Raw genomic sequence first — 21,676 nt, 5'->3', positions numbered from 1 at the left:
AGTAGTGGGGGGGGGGGAACTCTCTCTCCTGCACCGCGGGGGTCTCCTTCTCTGCACCGGGCCCGGACTCCACCATCACACCCTCCCTCTCTGCAGCCTCCATCGGTCGCCAAACTGCAGCGAGTGCGGCGGTGGAGGGAGGAGAAGAGGAAGAGGAGGACACGAGAGGAGGCTTTGGAGGAAGATCGCCGTGCCACCGTTTTGGTCCTGGAGGGGAGGAGCCAGTTGTTGATCTCTACGCTGCAAAGACAAGGCGCCGCGCACAGCAGAGGTAAGACAACCGTTTACGTAATGTGCAATTATAGCGTGTTTTTGTTGTGCGCCGGTGGCCCGGTGCAGACACTCAGATGCGAATTTGGGAGGCACGTAGCGCTGCCATGCCTCGTGTCCAGGAGGTGATAGATGCATGCATGCAGGGTAATGCGAACACGGAGGCTGTTAAACATGCCACTCCCTGCGATAGCTGCACTGATGCCCTGATCAGACCTGCCTTTAAAAATGCATGAGTGTGAAATCTGTCAATGTACACATCATTTAACGAGTGTGGGATACGTCTGGCTTAATCACATACTTAACGTCATTTTAATTCACAATTGCATCCACAAAATGTGCACCTCAGGCCTGCATGTGGTTTATTTGGTGGAATCATAAAATATATATATATCTTTTTTGCAAGGTTAACAAGTAAGAATGAATGATTTACACTAGGATAAAAAAGACTTGTACCACGGCTATTTTACACTTACACACTGCACTGTAAGGATATCACGTCTAATCTCTTATATTGTCCTTATTCAACAATATCAAGTGTAGGGGGGGGGAGCCAGAGGTCACTAAGAAACAGTGTTGAGCAGCACATGGTGCAGACAGAGAGTATTTTGGGTCAGGGATGCTAGTGTGTGTGCGTGTGTGTGTGTGTGTGTGTGTGTGTTTGTTTTGTAACCTCTTAAGGACCTTTTCCAGCATAACCACCTACCATATAAGGACCAGTAGGCCTCATATAGAACAGAGTCAGGTCCTCATCAGGTAAAACCTATTTTCTGAGACCCTGGTTAAGGTAAAATGTTAATTATGCTTAGGTTAAGGTTAGGGTCAGCCATGCATTGATCATGGTCAAGAGTAGGGATGAGGGTCTGGTTCGGCTCTACACAAAGAATGGGAATCAATGCAAAGTATTGCTCTGTGTGTGTGTGTGTGTGTGTGTGTGTAGGCTGAGGTCACTCTCATGCCTCTGAAACCCGCATTGCTGATGTGGGCTCGTGTCCAGCCAGCTGATATTTAATACGGTGTACCATCAGGTCTCCCTCCACCGAGGCACAGAGCTCAACACATGAAAACTGACTGGAAACCAGTTGTCTTTTTGAAGACAGTGATCGTACAAGCGCAACATGGCGAGGTTCTTCCCCATTTCGGCCTTACCGAGGAAAGGGAGGCTGGTTTGAGGCAGATGCTGGTTGTGTAATAATCCCCTCTGTCATTGATATTTCATCTGTCATCCAGCGGAGGGCCATTCCACAGGCTCCCACATGCACTATTTGTGAGAGGCTGTTGAAATACCTTTAAGCAGCTGAGATTCTGTGTAGAAACATACACTCAGATTTGTAAGAAATTAAACAAAAAGCCAGATTTGGAAAACTTAATTTCATGGGAGCTCATTTGCATCTGACCTATGTTTGGATGGTCAGATTGAGTTGATCTCATATTCTCGTGACACAGAAACAACCATCTGTGCAGGTCAGGTGCCACAGTCGGCCGTCGCTCCCTCAAAGTTCATCTGTTGTTTGTTTTCTAGTTGTTGTGTGAACATTTTGTCTGTCTTGGTTATAGTGACCGGAGTTACCACAGTTACCAGTGTTATCGTCTAAAAAGTGCTGATACTCAAACTAAAGTTATTTCACCAAATTTTATTGTCTAGTAATATATTTATTATTATTATAGATTATAAGCACCATATAACATATCAAATGTGCAACATTACAATGAAGAAGGACGTGTATGAGTGTGCATAGTCATCACCATTTATGAATAAAGGGATGTGCAAACAATTCAAATAAATAGAATAAGAAATTAAGGGAAGAGGAGTGGAGGAATGAAAGTTGACAGATTGTTAAAGTGTGGACCCTGGATTTATTAAGGTGAAGACTTTGACCCTAAGTCTCTAAGATTTAGAACCAAACATCAGCATTTGGTAAACACATGCAATTTCGTGTCATTAGATGCTAACGGTTGCTTGGTATGGCCTGAGCACCATCAGGTCTTACGTTCCGGCGTCAACCAAATCAGCACGTTAATAAATACGTTAATTCAAGATTGAAACGATTGAAACAGTTTAACTCACCATTATTAGTTTTACAGAATAAAGTGACTTTAAGCTACCATTTGGGTGCAATGTCCCCTTTAAACTCCTGCTCTTAAAACTTTTTTACCTGTAATGCAAATCTGCGCATGTGTTTGTGCTGCTTCTCTCGCCAAATCTAAATCTGTGTGATGCTGAATCATGTTGGAGAGTAAGAAAACGGGGCTGCCGCCAAATCCTCTTCGTATTGTGTAGTGATGTCCAGCAAGAGATCGCCCTTATGGATGAATTCAAAATGAGGGTTTGCTGCTGTGAATTAAGACTAAGACATGTGGCTGGAGCCTGTTGTAGTAGAAGCGGCTGCCATTACTTTCCTTGTTTGCTATAGAGGCAGCTGTTATGTGCACGAGGTGGTCACAAAGACAAAGAGCCATTTTGTTGAAATAATCCTGTGTTTGGGAGTGAATATAAAATATGTTCTACCATTCCTCCTGTAACTGCTCTGAATGATAGATTTGACAATGATGATACAATATTGATTCATTAAGGATTGTTAATTTGCAGGATTACGCAAATGCTTCTGGACCAATGACTGAAAACCTTGTGGAAAGATGTGGTAAAGGTCAGAGAAGCACCCATGAACTGTTGGTTTTGGCGGCCCAAAGACATTTTTATTTTTACTTTCTGGAACATTGTGAAAAAGGACATTTACATTTGTTTTAATTGTGTGAATCTTGATTTAAAAACGCAAACATATATCAGAGGGTTGACATTTATTTGTGCTGATCAAAATACAATACTATTGGATTTAAATGGGATTACATTGGCTGTAGGGTTTTTTCAGCTTCTGTATGCTAACAAATATATCTACATATATAATGTAGAGCTAGAAACCTGTAACTACCATCAACGTACAGCTGAGAATGTAGTTTTTTTATCCATTCATTCTAGGGGACCTTGGGCCTTGGCCGAGGTATGAGTTCGAGAGATTCTAAATTCAGAGGTCAACTTCAGAGCAAATGATCCGTGCTGGAAAACTGCAGAGATTCTCCAAAGAGGATTTCTCCTTTAGGACGGATGTGGGTTATTTTTTTGTGAGTATATTTTTTTCAAAACTCCGACAAAGTGTTTTCTTAAAATGTGACAGGCGATTCACTCGGGCAGTTTCGCTCTCACAACACATATTTCAGTTTGGACTTCCACCTCAATGGAGGGCGATTTTAGTTTTGTGTCCCAGAAAGAAAGTTCTAGGACAGGTTTTGTGTTTGTCCTCTTATTCTCAGCTAATCCCTCAAGACGCCTTAAGAATTTGAATTCCTGTAAAAGCAGTTTTTTCAATCGGGTTGCTTGTTCTCCGTGGCCGAGAAAGCGAGTGAAGTATAAAACATCAGAGGACCCCCTTGCTGTGTACAGAGGGGAGAGCAAATCTTTAAGTGCGTCTCTGGCCTAAGGAGCATTTTTACGGTATACTGTACACACAGACACACACACAAACACACACACATCAACACAATCATTCAAGAGAAAAGAAAACCACTAAGCTGTGAACTGGAGACGTGCCCTCTCTCTCTCTCTCTCCCTCTCCCTTTCCCTCTTTCTCTCTCTCTCTCTCTCGCTCTCCCTCTCCCTCTCCCTCTCCCTCTCCCTCTCTCTCTCTCCCTCTCTCTCTCTTTCCGAGCACCATCTGTATCCATCCCTGTTGCTGTTGTTAACCATGTTCCCCTGAGCTTTGTGAGGGACGTTAGTACCTTTCTCTCTCTCTGCCCACTGTCTCGTCTTTTGATACATTAGAAAGAAAGAGGTCGTTAAGTAACTAATATGATACTGTGTTGCATCTCCTCGATATTTAGGAGTTAAAATGATAAAGTCAACAGAGACGTTTGATGGAAGTTGTCCACACACTTGTCTTTGTGATGACTGAAGTTTTGTTGGTTCAGTGACGTTAAAGACATTGAAATGAGGCCATCACTAAATATTTTGGCTTTTGATGTCCCACAGCCGTCTTCTGATTACAAGGTTTGCCTGTGACTATACAGTTCTATCGCTTTTGTGTCCAAACAGTAACTCTCACTGTGTTTGTTTTGGTTGCCACTGGACATCGGAGAAAAAAGTCATCTCGTTATCCAGTTTTTTCTGCCTTGTGCTTGCACATACTGTAATTCAACTGTGTCCTGTATGTGCATCTGGGTGCATGTGATTGTGTGTGCAACTCGTGTTATTTGACGGATGGATGATCTGTAACGATGTCCGCCTGCCCTGCAAAGATTTTCAACAAGACAATCGTCAAAGAACACGATGTGTGATGAAAAAGTTGCAGAAACAGTTGAAGAATGTTGAGTCATGTAGTCAATAGTCCTCAGCATCGGTCTTACTTTGGTGGATTTTACAGGCCTTCTCCAAGGGACCTGTCAGAATACTTTGGTTTATTCCAGGGACCATAGGGCAGTATTCATACAGTTATAGTGTAGTTGCTGAATGGAGCCTATTCTCAGCCCAAACCGGCCCAAGTCTGAGCAGCTACACCCGAGTGAATCAGACAGACAGCTCACATTTTGTCCTTATGTATCCAAATGCAATGTTTATTGTTATATAATGTAAGATAGAGTATAGATGTAGTTTTTATTTTAGTTCACTACGTCCATTTTTCCTACAATTAAATTGTTGACTAACAGTAAATTGTGATTCTAGTAAAAGCTGAACTGCTGATTAACTCATCAACAAAGTCTCTCATTGTTTATTTTTCTGTGTGTAAGATTTGTTTTCATCATTTGGAAGTTTTATACTCTGTTGATATAATGTTCTGTATGATCCGATTTCATATCAGCAGCTTTTTCTTGTGTTGTGAGAGTTTTTTTTAAACGTCCCTTTAACTCTTTTGGAAGAAGAACTTCATCCCTCACGGTGACAACTTACCTTCAGTCTTTAGGCAGCAAATTGTGTTGAGGTAATTACTCGGCTATCTGTCTTTAGTGCTGAGCGATAAGCTCTGCCTCGAGCCCACTGAGCTGTAGTTTAGACACACAGTGCTCCTTCTGTGTGTGTGTGTGTGTGCCTGAGCATGCCTATTTAATGCACAATATAGCGACAGTATGTTCATTGCATGCAAACGGAACTCCTCAATGTGTTATGTGTGTGTTTTGTGATGTTTCACAAGTGGGAATGATTCCTATAAATAAACAGCAGCCCCGCTATGCGCGATGTGTTTGTTCATCACAGAACAAAGAGGTTGGTGCTTTGGATCCTGCGCTTGAGATAAGAAAGTCACCAGGGAACATGGATGTGAGGGAAACTCAAGCGGATGCACAACTGGGATGAAAAAGACAACAGTAACGGTTACTCAAGGCTGTAGAAAATGTGGTGGGAGATCTGAAACCTTTCAAACTGATGCTGCTGTGTGGTTGCTCCTTTGTTATAATCTGTGTCAGTGACAGCCAAGCTAAGTTTGAGTTTTTCAGATTTCTGGTTTTACATCCGTCCCATTCATGATATCTCAGAAACACCTGTAGAGAATTCGTTCCAATATGGTACAAATTATCATTTGGGGTTAGCTATGAAGCGATATGATATGATTTGAATGGTCAAAGGTTAAGGTTATTCTGACCTCTCAAAACATGTTTTTGGCCATAGATATAGAAATAATATGCTTATTATTACACATTTTTCAATGATAAAAATGATTCTTAATTGAAACATGACTGACTGGCAAGGCGGTGATTCCAGTTACTGTATATATGACTTCATTCTTACAGCTTTTCTAAGCAAATCCCAATTTTCCATGAGAAGCTTTGACCTCTGTTGTCCCAAATTACATGTTGAGAAAGATTTGCAAGTGGACCTTTGTGCAAATACATCTGAACTCTGCAATGATTGGAACCATAATGGTCAGGTTGTGGAGTGGTCATCCAGAAATGGAAAGACTTCTCAAAGGGAGAGGACTTTAAAGAGCTGGAGTCACATTAGTTTCATCTCTGCTTGGTCTTGAAGTAGATTTTTTATTGCGAGTAAGCCCTTTGAAAAAGTTGTATGGACACCGCAGCTGCCATTTTGCCATTGTAACGTCTGTGTTTTCCTCATTCGTGACTCAGAAAAGCCTAAAACCAGCCAGTTTGTATTATTTTCAGTAGATGAAGACCAGACGAAGTTGTATCGGCAACAAGATTTTGAATCTATTTTTGCCACCTTGTTTATTGTGTCTAAACTGCCCTCAGTTTACTGATTAAATCATTTGGGACTTGAAGAAGAGATTATATCTTGCTCAAATGTCAAGTCAGTTTTAGAAAAAAACATTAACAATAAGTCAATGTAAAACACATAAACACAAGATAATAACAGCTGTTGCTCTCCTGCAGCCATATTTGTTATTTAAGTGTGTATTGGACAATATCTCAGCTAAATTACTGACATGGAGAAACAGAACGAAACTGAAATCGTTTAATCATCCGTTTATGGTGCCAACTTCTCAAAGGGCTTTTCTTTACTCTTAAATTACCATATGCATATAATGATGTGCTGCTGCTATAGATGTCAATTCGAACATGTCCACAGACCGGAATATAAATACGACTCCAACTCTCTGTGCATGAAAGAAGGTTAGACACTGCAGTGTTACATGAATCCAGATTCTTTGCGCGTCCCGGTTCAAAGAACGATGAAAGCCACACTCTCTCCAAAATCTTTGAATTTGACTTTTCCTGTAATTACACAATTCGAAAATTACGATTCTGCCTTCCATCTTAAAATACATTGCAATTTATTATCGTATCATATCTCGTCATGTCGGATTTCCTGCTCGGCGTGGACATGGAGACGGCTTTTTTAATCGGTCTGCGGCGGAACCGTCTCATGCTCTCCGAGCTCCCTGGGCCTGATTACGAAAGCTCACGGCAGCCTAATGGAGACAGAATGTGTTGTCTGTGCTGTCCATCCCCGCCCCGGCCCTCACCCCGGCCCTCACCCGTCATCTCTCCCGATTCTTTGTGTCAGACCGGTCACAACGCTCTCATCCATCTGCTCCTTGTGCTTCAAGGCTGTGACCTCACCGCTCATGTCTGAGTCTGTGCGAAAGGGGGGAGGCGATTCAAAATTCACAAGTTGTATTTTATTATACCATTAAGAAAAGGGATTCGTGTACGAGAGAGAGTATGGGTGTAAAGATGTAGCTCTTCTTGGTGAATTGCTATTTTTGCATTACCATTGAAAGGTCACATTTTTAAATGGGTTCCTGGGACTTGTTCCTTTCAAGTAAAAGCCATGTGCTGTCGGGCCGAAATACTCTGAATCCACTATTTAATGAAGCATGAATTTCATTGCAGCAGTTTTGTATTGATTAAAAATGAATAGTTAACTAACGACGGAGCTGCGATGAATGAAACATCACAGCGCAGATTGAGCTCTCTGTCTTTTCCTGCTGGATGCTCTGAATAATGTGACTGTGAATTTGCAGCCATGAGAGATGAGGTTCACAGAAGTAATTCACATTCATACACACAGGGTTCAAACAGAGGTTCCGCTGGGATACATTTGAACATGGAAATATTCAAAAGAGAAGCGAAGTTCATAGGAGAGCATGACGGCAGATATTTAATAAAACAAGCGGTGGTGAGTTGCATGATGAATTATGGCTGTGGAATTTAAGTTGAGCAGCACAATATGGTTTAGATTCTCAGTCCCGAACCCCTTAATATGAAGAAATGTCTGCCCGCAACCATGTTCAAATTTGTTTTTATTTTGTCATTCTATTGCGAAATTTAATGAAAGAAGCAGTTCTGAAAATCAGTTAATCGGCTTATTCTTGATTAATTTTTAATTTTCAAAAACAGCAGGTGGTCGAGTGCAGTTTTCCCCAAACCCCTTTTGGATTGTGACCCCTTAACCCTTTGAAATCTGCTGGTCGGATAATTTTGACATTTTTTATTTCCCTTACTGTTATCTGATTCCTTGGAGTCGCTTCAATGCTTCATAGTTCTAATCTCTGTACAAACTAAGATAAAAGGTTATGTAAGTCAGTTACCCATACATTTCATAATAACAGAAATTATGTAAAATACAAAAATACAAAATTGTCTGAATAACACATTAAACATATTTATCCAAAACAAAATTTATTTTTGCCATTTTAATTGTGTACATTTCTATATTTGCAAACCAGGTTATGTTTTCCTCCCTGTTTGTTTGCTTGTTTGTTTTATAAGCAGGACTACACAAAAACTACCGGACAGATTACCATGAAACTTGGTAGAAGGATGTGGTATTGGTTCCAGGAAAATCCATAAAATGTTGGTGTGGATCAGGATGAGGGGGTGGATAGAACATTGCAACATTTTCAAAATTTCCAAGGAAGTAATACATTTATGGGTCTTGATGAAATGAATCCGCCACATGTAGTTTTTGAGATGGGCCCACTCTTCCCTGCTCCTCTGCCGCCTCTCTGGCACCGCAGTGCGTCATCGACACAATTTCTTATCATATGAAGCAAAATGCGATGATGTCATCCCAATCGGGATGACAGCATCCTTGGCTTTCTGCCACCAAAGAATTGATTTTTCGACTGAATCGTGATCATGGAGCCAACAAACTCCCGCAGCCATTTCAGGGAAATCCCCCAGTACAGCTTTATACCTGCTTGGATTCATTTGAACAGGATTTGGTGCAAACACAATGTAATCTTCATAGTGTGGTGCCACTGAAAGTTGATTATTGCACAGTAATTATCTCTTTTCCTCTGATGCATTTAGCAGCTCCACTGTCTGTGTAGGAACCCTGTGGACCACTGTGCATATTCACAAATATTTGTAATTCACTGTCATCATTGCATCTGTGTTTCTAGAGTGAGGGACTGCGACCAGTGAAGAAGACGCCCGACACGATGAAGGAGAGTCGGCCAGTTCAGGCCTTTTAGCTCAGACGAGGGAACTGCAGGGGAGGTGGAGGACAGAAAGGACACCGAGGAGACAAAGTGAACCACATGACCAGAACTCGGATGGGCTCCAAATCAGCGATGTTCCCCTCGGGCGGGGATTACCTCCTCCCCGCCGTCTCCCTCCCCATCCCTCCCGCTCTTCCTCCCTCGCGCAGCAGAGCACACGCCCAGTTCCAAGAGTCGTGAGAGCTCCCTGTGCTCACCCTCCCACACACACACACACTTGTGCTTACTCTTTCTCCCTCTCTCTCTCCGACACCCACACACACATACACACACACGCACGGTTGTATCCCGCTCATGGTCGTTTGCCTGCCCTCCTCGGCTGCTTCTCCCGCTCCAGTCCCAGACCATGAAGAGGCCCAAGCAGCAGACGGGGCCACTGAGCTTCCTGAACTTCTTCAGCAGGAAGCCCAAGTCGGAGCCGCGGCCCGAGAGGCCCCTGGAAGTGTGGCCCAAAGAGGAGGTGGCCATCACCCTGACGCCCAGCGAGCACCCAGAGCAGGTGAGGAGGCGTCTTTGTCTTCCCACTTTAAAACATACAGCTCACAGACCAAAGTGTAAATAATCGATAAAAAATTCAAATCTTATTTCGATAACACTTATCTAAACAAGGTTATAAAGGTTTTTTTGAAAAATATTAGAAACAAACAAGTCAATAAAATGGGTTTTAAGCTGTGATTTTAAAACAGCTTAAGTGCTGGCAAGTCTAATATCCTCAGGCAATAGGTTCCAGAGCCTTGGGGTCCTGATACTCATAATATTACATAACGACTAAGTAGCTGTAGGAATGTAACTGCTTTAATGCTTATTTCTAATGGTTCTAACTCCATATACATTAATCCAGATTTACATTCATTGCTGTAGATGAAGTTAAGGTAAATAAAGTTTTAGCGTGTGTTTTTTCCAGACTTTTAGATGTGTGGTGTTGGTTCTTAAAAATGAATAAAACCTGAAAATTGAGCAGTCCTGAAGAACTGATCTGACGAGAGGCTGCAAATCATTAACTTAAGATGTATTACCTTCCGCTTCCTCCCTCGCCCAAATCCATTAGTGTGTTTATTTAATTAATTGGTAATTTCTAGGAATTATGTTGCCAAGAAACAAAGTGGAACAGAGAGACTGTTTACAGACACACACTCGCCCGAACAGATTTTTACTAGAAGTGTGAGGATGCTCCACTTAACTTTTAAAAGAAAATATTTGTTAGAGTGCAGGAAGAAAATTCTCACATTTCACTTTAACCTAATATATGTCAGGACTTTTTTTTCAATGCACATGAGTGATTGTGATGGATCAGCAGTTCTGTTACTCTTCACAGGACCTCAGTGTCGCAGCAGACGAGGTTGGAGAATCAAGAGTTTCTGGTGCCGAAAGAGGAGAAGAAGGAGGCGCATCGGCAGCAGCCGAGGTTAGTGAGGAGGCCGCCGCCGCCGCCACGGCCGAATGCGCGTGCGGGGACACCAGGGGCTCCACCGGCCTCCTGTCCCTCTCCTCCTCCAGCCAGGAGCAGCTACGGGATGAACATCTGGAGGAGTGCCCGCTGTGCCTGCTCAGTCAACCGCGTTGCCACTTCCCGCGACTCAGCTCCTGCTCCCACCGGGCGTGCTCCGACTGCCTCCGCCAGTACCTGCGCATTGAGATCTCGGAGAGCCGGGTGGGCATCGCGTGTCCGCAGTGCCCCGAGACGCTGGCACCGCTGGACGTGCGCTCCATCCTGGATGACCGGGCGCTGCTGGAGCGGTTTGAGGAGTACCAGCTGAGGCGTTTTCTAGCTGCTGACCCAGACACACGCTGGTGCCCTGCGCCTGACTGCAGGTGAGAAACATGGACCCTGCAACTTTTAGATTCAGGAGTAGATCAACAGTTTCCTCATGGAGGCGCCATGTTATTAAAACTAGTCCAGACTGGAAAAAACTAGTTTTTATGACATCCGAAGGCCATCACAGGTTCTCTTGCACGTTTGAATGTTAGGGTGAGGTGATGGGTATTCAGCTGCAATATGCAACTTCACCACTAGATGTCACTAAATTCTACACACTGAACCTTTAAATGTCACATTCATTAATAATGATAGAGAGCCATTTCAGGACATAACTACTTTGATATCCTAGCTTGGTGATACTTTAATAGGGAAGGGGACAGAAAAAGAAAAAGAAACACTAGCTTCTCTTTGTTTAAACTAGATATTCAAAAAATATATTTTGAGCAACAAATGCAGTTGCGTTATTCCCTGCACTGTAATTACTTTAGAGAACAACTACCCATAATCCAACGCTACAACATGACAGCACTCAAAAACCCTTTCATCTCACCACAGGCTGCACAACATACAATAACTCCTGGGAACCGTTTTTCAATGTCAAGATGATTGATTGGATGTTTAAAAGCTGAACTGACATCAAGTGAATGCAGATTTATATAATCACTGTGAGGCTGCTCAAAGCTTAATGCTACCAGTATATTGTTTGCAGATGTTGGAACAGAACAGCCTGGTTGTTCAGGGTGAGCCGGGCCTTTCAAGTATCTGTCTAAATCTTCTGTATTGTTATTTGTTTAAATCATATACATGTTTAAAACTTCAACTTTGAAAGTAATTCTTTGCTTTCTGTCCGGCAAGGATCACTTTACAATTTTCCTTCTCCCCGAGGAGAACTGGCTGAAATGTGGATAACATCACCTCTCGTATTTAAAGTGCAGCTACACTGAGATTTCATTTCAGAATCGATCCGAGAAATAATCATAAATCAAACAGAGAGAAATCCGCTGTGGAATAGTTAGAGACCTGTTTGACAGCATGTAGACCACAATGCATTGCAACAACCATGTCAAGAGTTAACTCTCTTCTTTTCTCTGCTCATAATGACTGAGCTGAGCTGATCCATAACTGCATCACCAGATGCTCATAGATGGGTAATGGGATAGGGCTGCGGATGGGAAATCATAATGTGTGTGTGTGTGTGTGTGTGTGTGTGTGTGTGTGTGTGTGTGTGTGTGTGTGTGTGTGTGTGTGTGTGTGTGTGTGTGTGTGTGTGTGTGTGTGTGTGTGTGTGTGTGTGTGTGTGTGTGTGTGTGTGTTCAGTGGATATTTGTGTTCAGGAGGAGCACGTATGCATGCACCAGGGTTCAGGACCCAGTGGTATACGGTCTGTCTCCCCAGCTGTCAGTGCTCACAGCCCTGTCAACATGTACAGTACGAGTGGAGCAGAGATCAATACACCAATCTGTCTGATGCTGCGCTGAATTAAATGTAACACACAGGAACAGGCGATCGAGTTTCTGGGGTGACAAACCGAACAAAAATAGAATCCAGCAATTTTAGTTTTGACATATTCCGTAGAGTGGAGGCTGCTGTTCGGGTGTTTTAGATTTTAAATGACTAAAGGTTCTGACAGGAAGCAGCGTCTGAAGCTTTTGACCTGTTATGTAAACGACAAGTTCACATTTGCAGGGTTTTGTCTCCCATGTTCCCGACCTACAGACATTCCTCGAGGTCTTAGTGACAGAAGCTTAGCCGGAGATTATCTTGGATCTGAGAAAAAGTAGCAAAATGTGGGGTTTTGTGCACTTGTGTGTCTGTGCAAACCCATTTTTTTATTTGCTGCATATGTGAGGCTGCTGCAGGGCAGAGCAGTAGTTTGATGTTTGAGGAAACTTAACTTGACAATGAATTTGTGTATAATGCTATTTATTTCTACAGATAAATATATGTATTTTGTATGGAAAAAAAATGTAGCTTCAATTGGCATAGAGCCATAACCTGATGGCCCTTGTCGAAATGATGCAGTCGCATCTTCAGGTACTTGTTGGATCCGAATGAAAATAAAAAATACAAAAGTATATTTAAATTGCACCAAAATACATTGTGTTTATTCTTGAGCTCCAGAAAACATGTTGATGCCATTCACTGTATTTTCAGACTTGTTTTGTTTACGCTCAAATTAAATTGACTAACACTATGCCTGTTTCCTGCCTGTTGCTATGGCGCTGCGACTGCGTGTTTCTCTCAAACTGTCACTCAACAGAATAGCCTGAAACACATTGTGGGGGGGATGTATGTTGTGTAACATGTGCTCGTGCTAGCATGTGCATCCATGTGCATGATATGTAAATGAAAACCAATCCACAGCACTTCTTGTTACTTCACTGATGTAAAGAATCATGCATATGCAGAGGTTGACGCTAGAAGGGTGTTCAGTGCTCCTGCGGCATTACCCCTGGTTATCATGAGGTCTTTTAATATCTTGCCAGTTGTTGTTTTCCATTTCAAATGGAAAAAGGAAGCGGAACCCTGAGAAGCCAACTGATTATCCTCGTATGAGTGTGGCCTTCACTTTGTCTGAGCCGGCATCGTTTCAGATAAATCTGAAAACTCCACAGCAGAGCCGTATCACAGGATTTAATATTAACGTTACAATTTATGTTGATATCCCCTCAGATTCGGTCCACAGGCGTGAAGCTCCTTGTTATCGTCGTCACGGCTGCTCGAGATCTGAAGATGGAATTATTCTGGCTCCTGTGTTGAACTGTGGAAACCAGTCCCACAGTTAGTTGAGGCTGCCACTGAATTCAGCAATTCAGGAATTCAGCAATTCAGTGCGATTCACCAGAGTAGACAGCAAAACAACACAAGGAAAGAAATAGATTTGAGAATCATTGTTCTTTTGTTTGATAATCCAGTCAGACAAGAAAAGGCTGTGAAATTAAAAATGAAACTGCATCATCTGTGAATCTGGAACATGGTGCAGCATCAGGGCAGGAAAAGGGAGAAGACCTGGACTGAAACCTACATGATTGCTGCTGAAGTGTCCATCATGGGCACCATTATCATATTAACCGTATCCACTCTGCCATCTCTCCCTCTCTCTCTCTCTCTCTCCCCTTCAGCTACGCGGTGATAGCTTACGGCTGCGCGGAGTGTCCCAAGCTGAGCTGCGGCCGCGAGGGATGTGACACGGAGTTCTGCTACCACTGCCGCCAGCTGTGGCATCCCAACCAGACGTGCGACCAGGCCCGGCGGCAGCGAGCCCGCCACACCTCAGGTGGCAACGATGCCTCCACGCTGTACGTCTTCAATGAAGAACCTGGAGGAGGTACGACCGGCAGCTCTGTCCCAGTCTCACATGTCTTGTAACCAGGGAATCGGCGAGGTCGGCTCGGTCCAACTGTAACAAAAATCCACCCACCGGCACATCTAGCGCACATTAATAAACATGTTGTATCCTGTGTAAAATGACCCCTAAACGATTCTTGGCTCCATCTTTTGGAGACTCCACAATCTCGCTGCTTCAAGCTAAAAGAGGATTTCCTGAAAGTGCAGAGCTCTCCCCTTTACATGAATGAATATTGCAGAGTGTGTGTCGAACCTGTTCCGTGTGCACTCTTGTCGCTTCAGATGCGGAGGAGATCAAACCGTGCCCTCGCTGTGGTGCCTACATCATGAAGACCAATGACGGCAGCTGTAACCGTATGAACTGCACTGTGTGTGCCTGTCAGTTCTGCTGGCTGTGTATGCAGGAGATCACCGACGTGCACTACCTCAGGTGTCCTCTTCGCAGTCGGCTCATGAATACACAAGAAACACGCACAAACAAATGCACATATCAAACTCTCAAGCTGTAATTTAACTCTGATGTTTTGGACTATTGGCGATTTAAGACCCAAGGATTTTAAAAATAAAACAAAGTTAACAAAGACTAATTTATAATGTAAATGATAATGTTCCATAGTGAACTATCTTCATGACCTATTTAGTAGAAGCACTGCACCAAAATCCATGAGAAAGAGCAGCAGAATTTGATCCTTCTCAACAGCATGAAGTGGATGAAAATCTTTGGCACAAGTGCAACTTTGGCCGGTGTCATTTATCTTAAAGAACGAAAATACTTCATCGCTACAATCATTAAATTAATATAGCCACTATTTCATCTATAGGTATTAAGCCAGAGATAAATACCTGTCAGGTCAAGCTCATACGTTATGTTTTAAGGCTGCACCAATTGCAACCTTAAGTCTGAGCTCCTCTTGGAGGGAGTCACTGCTGACCTGTGTGTCTCCAGATCTCCAGTGCCCGGAACACGTAGCCCTCTTCTGGCCGAGGTCCATTTTAGAACTACAACATATGAAGGATGTAGGATAAGAGTCTATATCAGGATGGACGATGTGTCTCCACTTCTTTCTGACAAAATTGTGTTACGTTGAGCTTTTAATTTGGTTCGTGTCCTATCCACCAACATGGAGGAGCACTAGAGGGGGGCAATCAAGATGATTTATTGGCTTCACTTTTGGGAGAGCCGTCATGTCGTCCATCTTTATCTACACTGTAAGGTGCAGAGGAGCATGATATTTGTTCACGTATTGATTCTTTGTCTCGGGTGTCGCCGTCTTTTCACACTTTCTCTCCTCCTCTCTTCCGTGCCCCCTCACCCTCCTCTTCTCTTTCCTCACCTCTCTACGTCTTTCACGCTATAAATAACAGCGATCATCCTGCAGAAGGGTCGAAGCTTTTATCATGTCACTCGCAAACCCGCAAGTTCAGTGTACGACTAAATCGTCTCGCCGTAATGCCACCCCAGAGTGGCATTTGCTTTTTCCAACGCAAACGTAGGCTTTGAAAAACGGCGTCGCCCTGAGGTGCTGTGTTCCTCATGTTGTCACTGCTGTTCTTTAATTGCTGCTTGATTAAGACCAAACAGCATTAGTCAGCAATGAACTGCGTTCTCTGGCAGTTAGAATTACAGATCGACACCACGGGGTTGTGGGAGATTAAAGTAACATTTAAGACGACAGTTATTTCACCTCTAGTCACATCAGTCCACAGAATATCTGCCTCTGCTTAACAGACGTGAACAAGCTTCTCTCTCTTTATCTTCCATTTCTCTCTTCTCCAAATGAGTGTCATTCAGAAAGGTTACATGATAAATGCAGATGAGATCATTCAGTTTGGGTAATGATGCAGTTACGGCAATTATACAGCCTGCTAATGTCCTCATGCTGTCGCGAGCCCACATTTATTTAATTTGTATCTTTAAAAAAATATCATTCGAAAGGGTTTTATGTGTGTGTCGGAGGAGATTGAAGCTGTGTGAGGTCACGTCCTACATGATGATGGCATGGTGGACATTATGGACTGTGCACTGAGATGGATGACACGTCTCCACCTCCTCCTTCTTCTATCCGGGAATGAAACTAAAATGTCCTGAATACGATGAGCTGCTTTGACTTTTGACACTTACACTTTTGAGCAGCTATCCTGTCATCCATTTTCACAGTCTATGGTAGAAACTATGTGAGAGTTCTTGACCTACATGACGATGATGCTTTTGTGTGGTTGCGTATGAAGTTTGAATGACACCAACAACTTGTGTCAATGAGGTGATGGCATGAAGAGTCAAGGCCAGGCACAGCGATGCTTCGAGCTAAATGCTAACATCAGCATGTTAACATGCTCACGGTAAAAATGCTAACATGCTGGTGTTAGCAGGAAATTACCAGATTCACCATTATGTACCTGTCAGCATGCTAACATTGGCTAATTCACTCGGCAGCTGCCAAACCCCCACAATACAGGGGGAATGAAATATAGACCTGATAGAGGTTATGGGTGTAAAGTAAAGGTCATAATCAAGCTCATGAGAATCCATCCTCTGGGAACCTTGAATATCTTTTGCAAATGTTCCCACAAGACCAACCATTTCATTATTTTACAGGAAAAATCAGGGCATCGTCAAAGTCACTGGGATTCATCCTCTGGGGAACCAATGCCTTTACAGAACTTCATAGCCATCCAATCCAATAGTGGGGGACAGTCCAACAGACAGACTGACACGACCACCCACCCTGACCTGTTTGCATGATAATAACTCTGCTCCCCTTCTGTGTGTATCACAGTCCCTCAGGATGTACATTTTGGGGGAAGAAGCCATGGTCACAAACCCGCAAGGTTCTGTGGCAGGTGGGCATGTTGCTCGGAGCACCGGTGGTCATCTCCCTCATAGCGGGCATCGCCATCCCAGTCATCATTGTGGGCATACCGATCTACATGGGCAGAAAGGTACGGAACTTTCAATACTGGTTTGAAAAGAGGAACTGGCTGAGTTTGCACCACTACACTGTGCAGAACATTTCCATACGGCCCTGCTGACCAGTGCAGGCTGTTCTCCTTTTTGCTCATGCATGCTTTTCTGTTAATAGACATAGATAGTATAGATGACAGGAATAAGGATAAGGAGACAATTGAATTTATGTTTTATCTGTTACCTTCCAGGTCCATGGTCGCTGTAAGAAAAACAATATCTCAGGAAGCAAGCACTACTTGACTGTGGCAAGTGGGGTGATGATGTCAGTCTTTGTGTCGCCAGTCATAGCGGCTGTCACTGTGGGTAAGAGGCAAACTGCAACACAACCAGCTCCTGTCCAGCACAATGAGGCAGTGGCTGAGGCATCTTTTACAACACAACAACACACACACACACACACACACACACACACACAACGCAGTATTCGGATGACTCGTGCCTCTCTCTACTGTAGGTAAAGTTCACAGCTGTGACAGATATCCTTGCGGCTTAATCAGCTTCTCAGCTTCCATCTGCAGTGTCACAATCTACTCGGTAGCTCACACTGAAGGACCTTCCATTGACTCGCACACACACAAACACACACACACACACACACACACACACACACACACATACACACACACACACGCGCATTTAGTCATACGGCTCCCTTCACCCTCCCCTCCTAACTCTCTGTATCCCTCCGTACTGTCTCTACGCTCCTTGAGTTTCATTTTTCACTCTGGCTTGACCGTCTGTTTTACACTCTCACCGCTCCACAACTGTTATTTTGTTTCTCATATTTCAGTCGCAGCTCCCTGTCTTGACGACACACACACACACACACACACACACATACAGTTTCTCATGTTCATCCCACTCTTTGTGATCAGTTTGGCCGACAGCCTCGTCCTCTCGTCCTGGTTTCACCCCGTCGCTGAGTCAATAGCGTCCCAGTGTTCCCGCTGGGTTAATGATGTCTCTTTGTTTGGTTGGCACTCTGCTTTGTGTCCCTGAATTCCTGCCTCAATCACAGGTTGCATAATCACACAACACACAGGAGGCTGCTGCTGGTTGAGTTCGGACGTGCGTTGAAAGGACTTTAGTGACGTAGAGTAGAGAGCAACTTGTCTATGCACTGATGTGTAACCACGTATAACCAGGAAATGGAATGGAAGACATTTACAAAACATAGCTATCACTTTAAGGGAATAATGAAGGTTCCCTGAAATCAAACTAATGAAATGAGACAACAAGTGATATAAAACATATATGCAAGAGATTAAGAACATCTTCAAAATAAAAACTTAAAATATAACAATAAAGAAACATCGAATTGACTTCGAAACTTGGACCCTAGTTTTGCGCTTCAGTTTAGTCCATTGTGAAGAAGGAATGGCTCCCTCTTGTGTTTGTTTCGGGTTATTGCAATAATATAATGAAAATGTACAACTCTTTAATAAAGTTTCACTCCCCTATTTCTACAGGCTATAAAACACAAAGCCGCTTATACCTAAATGTATTTGCTATTCATGACGATTACACTGCAATGAATCATTAAATCACATTGGATGGATTGGATTTTAAAACTAGACATTTGCACAAAGTTGCATTATGGGATTTATGGGTTTCACATTTTTTGAACTCATAGTTTATAAAAGTCCTCAATGAAAGTAAAATAAAAGTCCTCGGCAAAACTCAACAGCAGCAGTACGTTTAAAATAATTATTAACGATGTTATTAAAATAAAGTTTGGCACAACTGTAGAGAAACGGCTATAATATTATTTTGTAAATTTAAAGTGTTTCCCTGACCTTGCTGTCTCCTGTTTTCCTGCAGGTGTGGGTGTGCCGCTAATGCTGACGTATGTGTACGGGGTCGTCCCCATGTCGCTCTGTAGGAACGGCTGGTGTCGGCCGCAGAGTGAACCTCCTGAAACACATAAAATCCAACTGGAGGACTTAGCCAGCTGTGAGTACACACATAAACACATTGTAATGAAAAGGATCCAGATGCTATTTTACTGAAATATTTAACATGAGTACTGATTTGTGGTTGTCGGCCCAAAACTGACGACGTTTCCACTTCTCTTATAGATCTTCTATTCTCTCATGTAGTCAGCGACCACTGGACGGGTCAGACCAACCCGGCGCTCGGCGACACCAGCGTCCAGGAAGTTAGAGTCAGTATACAGGAAGTGGGCGTCCTCCCGAGCACAAGCGCCGCGCCCCCAGAGCTAGATAGCTATGCGAGATTGGAAGAAGCCACAAAACGCCATGAATACACCCAGCAGGACGGCCCGTCGGACTGCGAGGTGGTCATCGTGCCTGAGAGTGAAGTCGACGACACACAAGCACTTCCTCTGAGGTAACTGTTTCCTCTTGGCAGTTTTTTAACGTCTTTATTTTAGGAGTTTTTCGGTGAAAGTGAATTTTCTTCTAAAGTAACACCAGTATTAGTCTTTTATCACTGAGGAGCTCTTTGCTTGGTCTAGTTTAGTGCACTACCTTGCAGCTTCACACCTGATACCCCGTCTATTTCTGTTGTCCCTCCAGGGAAGGAACCAATATTGAGGTCCGGGTAGAAATCGAGTCCCATCCCAGAGGCGCCCGCCAGCCCAGCCTCAGTAGCATCCTGTCCAGCCGAAGCTTGTCAGCGGAGTCCCTGGGACACTCGCAGTCGCAGTCCCAGTCCCAGGACTTCTTGTGTGCCTCAGAACTGGAGGAAAGGCGAGAGGGGAGACGAGGGGAAGGAGATGAGCAGGAGGGACGGGAGAAGCCAGGAGGGGGAGCCGCAGCAGGAGGGACACCTGCCTTTGAAATAGATGGCGTATGAGATCCTCCAGTGCAGGCTCTGTACTTGGTTGAAGATTTTATTCAGGTTTTAATGGACACAAACGAAACCATGTGCTGACGCGTCGCTGGACTGACCTGAAAATCGCTGGCCAAGGCCCCCCCCCCCCCCCCCCCCGCTTCCACCAGATGCCTTCTAGCGCCGTCCTCTTAAAGGAAGACGTGGGTTTTAGAGAGAGCAAATGAGAAAGTTGAGACTGTGTGTGTTTGTGTGTGTTTGTGTGTGTGTGCGTGCGTGTGTGTATGTGTCTGTGCGTGAGACAAATGGCATGAGATTACGACATTAAAACTGGAGGAGGGGGGACAAAACTGTGTTGCAGACAGGATAGCACCCATCAGGGAATGTAAAACAGAAGTGACTGAGAGCATGTTAGCCATTTTTTTTATTTTCTCTCTGTCTCTTTCTGAGTAGAGACCACCCTACTCCCTCGTCTATTATAAATCATCACTTCTTTCGGTGACCTCACCTCCTTCCTCCCCCTTTTGTCCTTAACAAAAATAGAGTAACCCTCACAAGCATGATTTGTTCTATGGGGGGAGATAAACAACCGATCTCTTCCTAAGCCATGCTGCAAGACAATGAGATGTTTTTTTACTACCTTAAGGAATATCTCCAGAATTATAGGACGCAGTGTTCACTGCTGAATTGGGCGTTGCATGCTGCACTGTTCGATTCCTCGCGTGTGAAAGGAGTCGGGCTGAAAATGACATTCGGGAAACTGTCCAAGCCTGGATTCAAAGAGGCCCTGTGACATTGTGGCAGGTTTATAATCATAACGACAAATATTTATCACAGATCTTTTACCGAAGCGGATGAGAGGCAATATCACTTCAGTGCATTGTTATAGCTCAGCTTTTAGCCTTCAAGAGGCCTCTTCCTTCCAAACTGAAGAGGGAGACATTGCGTTAGTTTTAAAATGCCCATTCTAATGCAGACACGCTCATTAGTATCAATGTGGCAGCAACACAGCACTCTGAGGACTCTCAACTTTTAAAAATAGCCGCATGATTGCTCGCTGTGTATCCAGGACAACACACATATGCACACGCACACACACACACGCACACACACACACACACACACACACAGCAGTTAGTGTAGCTGCAGTAGTGTGCACTGCTGAGAACATTAAATACAAACTGAAGACCCTCTCGAATATTCAAAGAGCACCAAACGTTTCAACAGCAGCATGCCACCTCAGGCCGAACTGTAATAGCCCCTTCTAGAGGACTTGTGAGAAATACGTGACTGTACGTGCACTGCTTAGCTTCCTGAGTGTGAAATACCTGTGAGAGAGGAGCTCCGATGTGACATGTTAACCTGTGCTGGGTTGTGGAGAGAATATGAAATAAAGATTTCACCATGAAGGACAAAAAAAAGAAAAAATTTCAATGTTTTGTATGTGTCAGAAATGTATTTCGGGTTAATTCAAAGTTTAAGTGCAGTTGGAGGATTCACATTGATCTAATGGAACACATGCAGAGGAAACGCTTTGTGATGGGGGGGGGGTGTACAGCTTTACACAGAGTACACAACATGCACAAGAAG

At 43.7% G+C, this 21,676-nt stretch overlaps 1 protein-coding gene and 1 long non-coding RNA gene across 2 annotated transcripts; one reads left to right on the top strand and one right to left on the bottom strand.

Annotated features, from left to right (window-relative positions):
* Nucleotides 1-27: 27 nt before the first annotated feature.
* si:ch211-278j3.3 (E3 ubiquitin-protein ligase RNF19A) lies at nt 28-21,501 on the top strand. The gene is made up of 10 exons (XM_062411954.1): nt 28-271; nt 9,123-9,720; nt 10,537-11,033; nt 14,103-14,308; nt 14,611-14,758; nt 17,106-17,268; nt 17,482-17,596; nt 19,115-19,246; nt 19,372-19,642; nt 19,831-21,501. Exons 2-10 carry the CDS (start codon nt 9,568-9,570, stop codon nt 20,108-20,110), a joined length of 1,965 nt encoding a protein of 654 aa, XP_062267938.1. The 5' UTR covers nt 28-271; nt 9,123-9,567; the 3' UTR covers nt 20,111-21,501.
* Nucleotides 14,195-17,283, bottom strand: LOC133973873 (uncharacterized). The gene is made up of 3 exons (XR_009924616.1): nt 17,151-17,283; nt 14,582-15,327; nt 14,195-14,380 (listed from the first exon to the last, which is right to left on the bottom strand). It is a non-coding gene; the product is annotated as an uncharacterized LOC133973873 (long non-coding RNA).
* Nucleotides 21,502-21,676: the final 175 nt, after the last annotated feature.

This window comes from Platichthys flesus, chromosome 18 (assembly GCF_949316205.1).
Source record: "Platichthys flesus chromosome 18, fPlaFle2.1, whole genome shotgun sequence".
NCBI classification, from domain to species: Eukaryota; Metazoa; Chordata; class Actinopteri; order Pleuronectiformes; family Pleuronectidae; genus Platichthys; species Platichthys flesus.
Note: the sequence above shows the minus strand (reverse complement) of the source record. Positions and strands in the feature narration are given on the sequence as shown.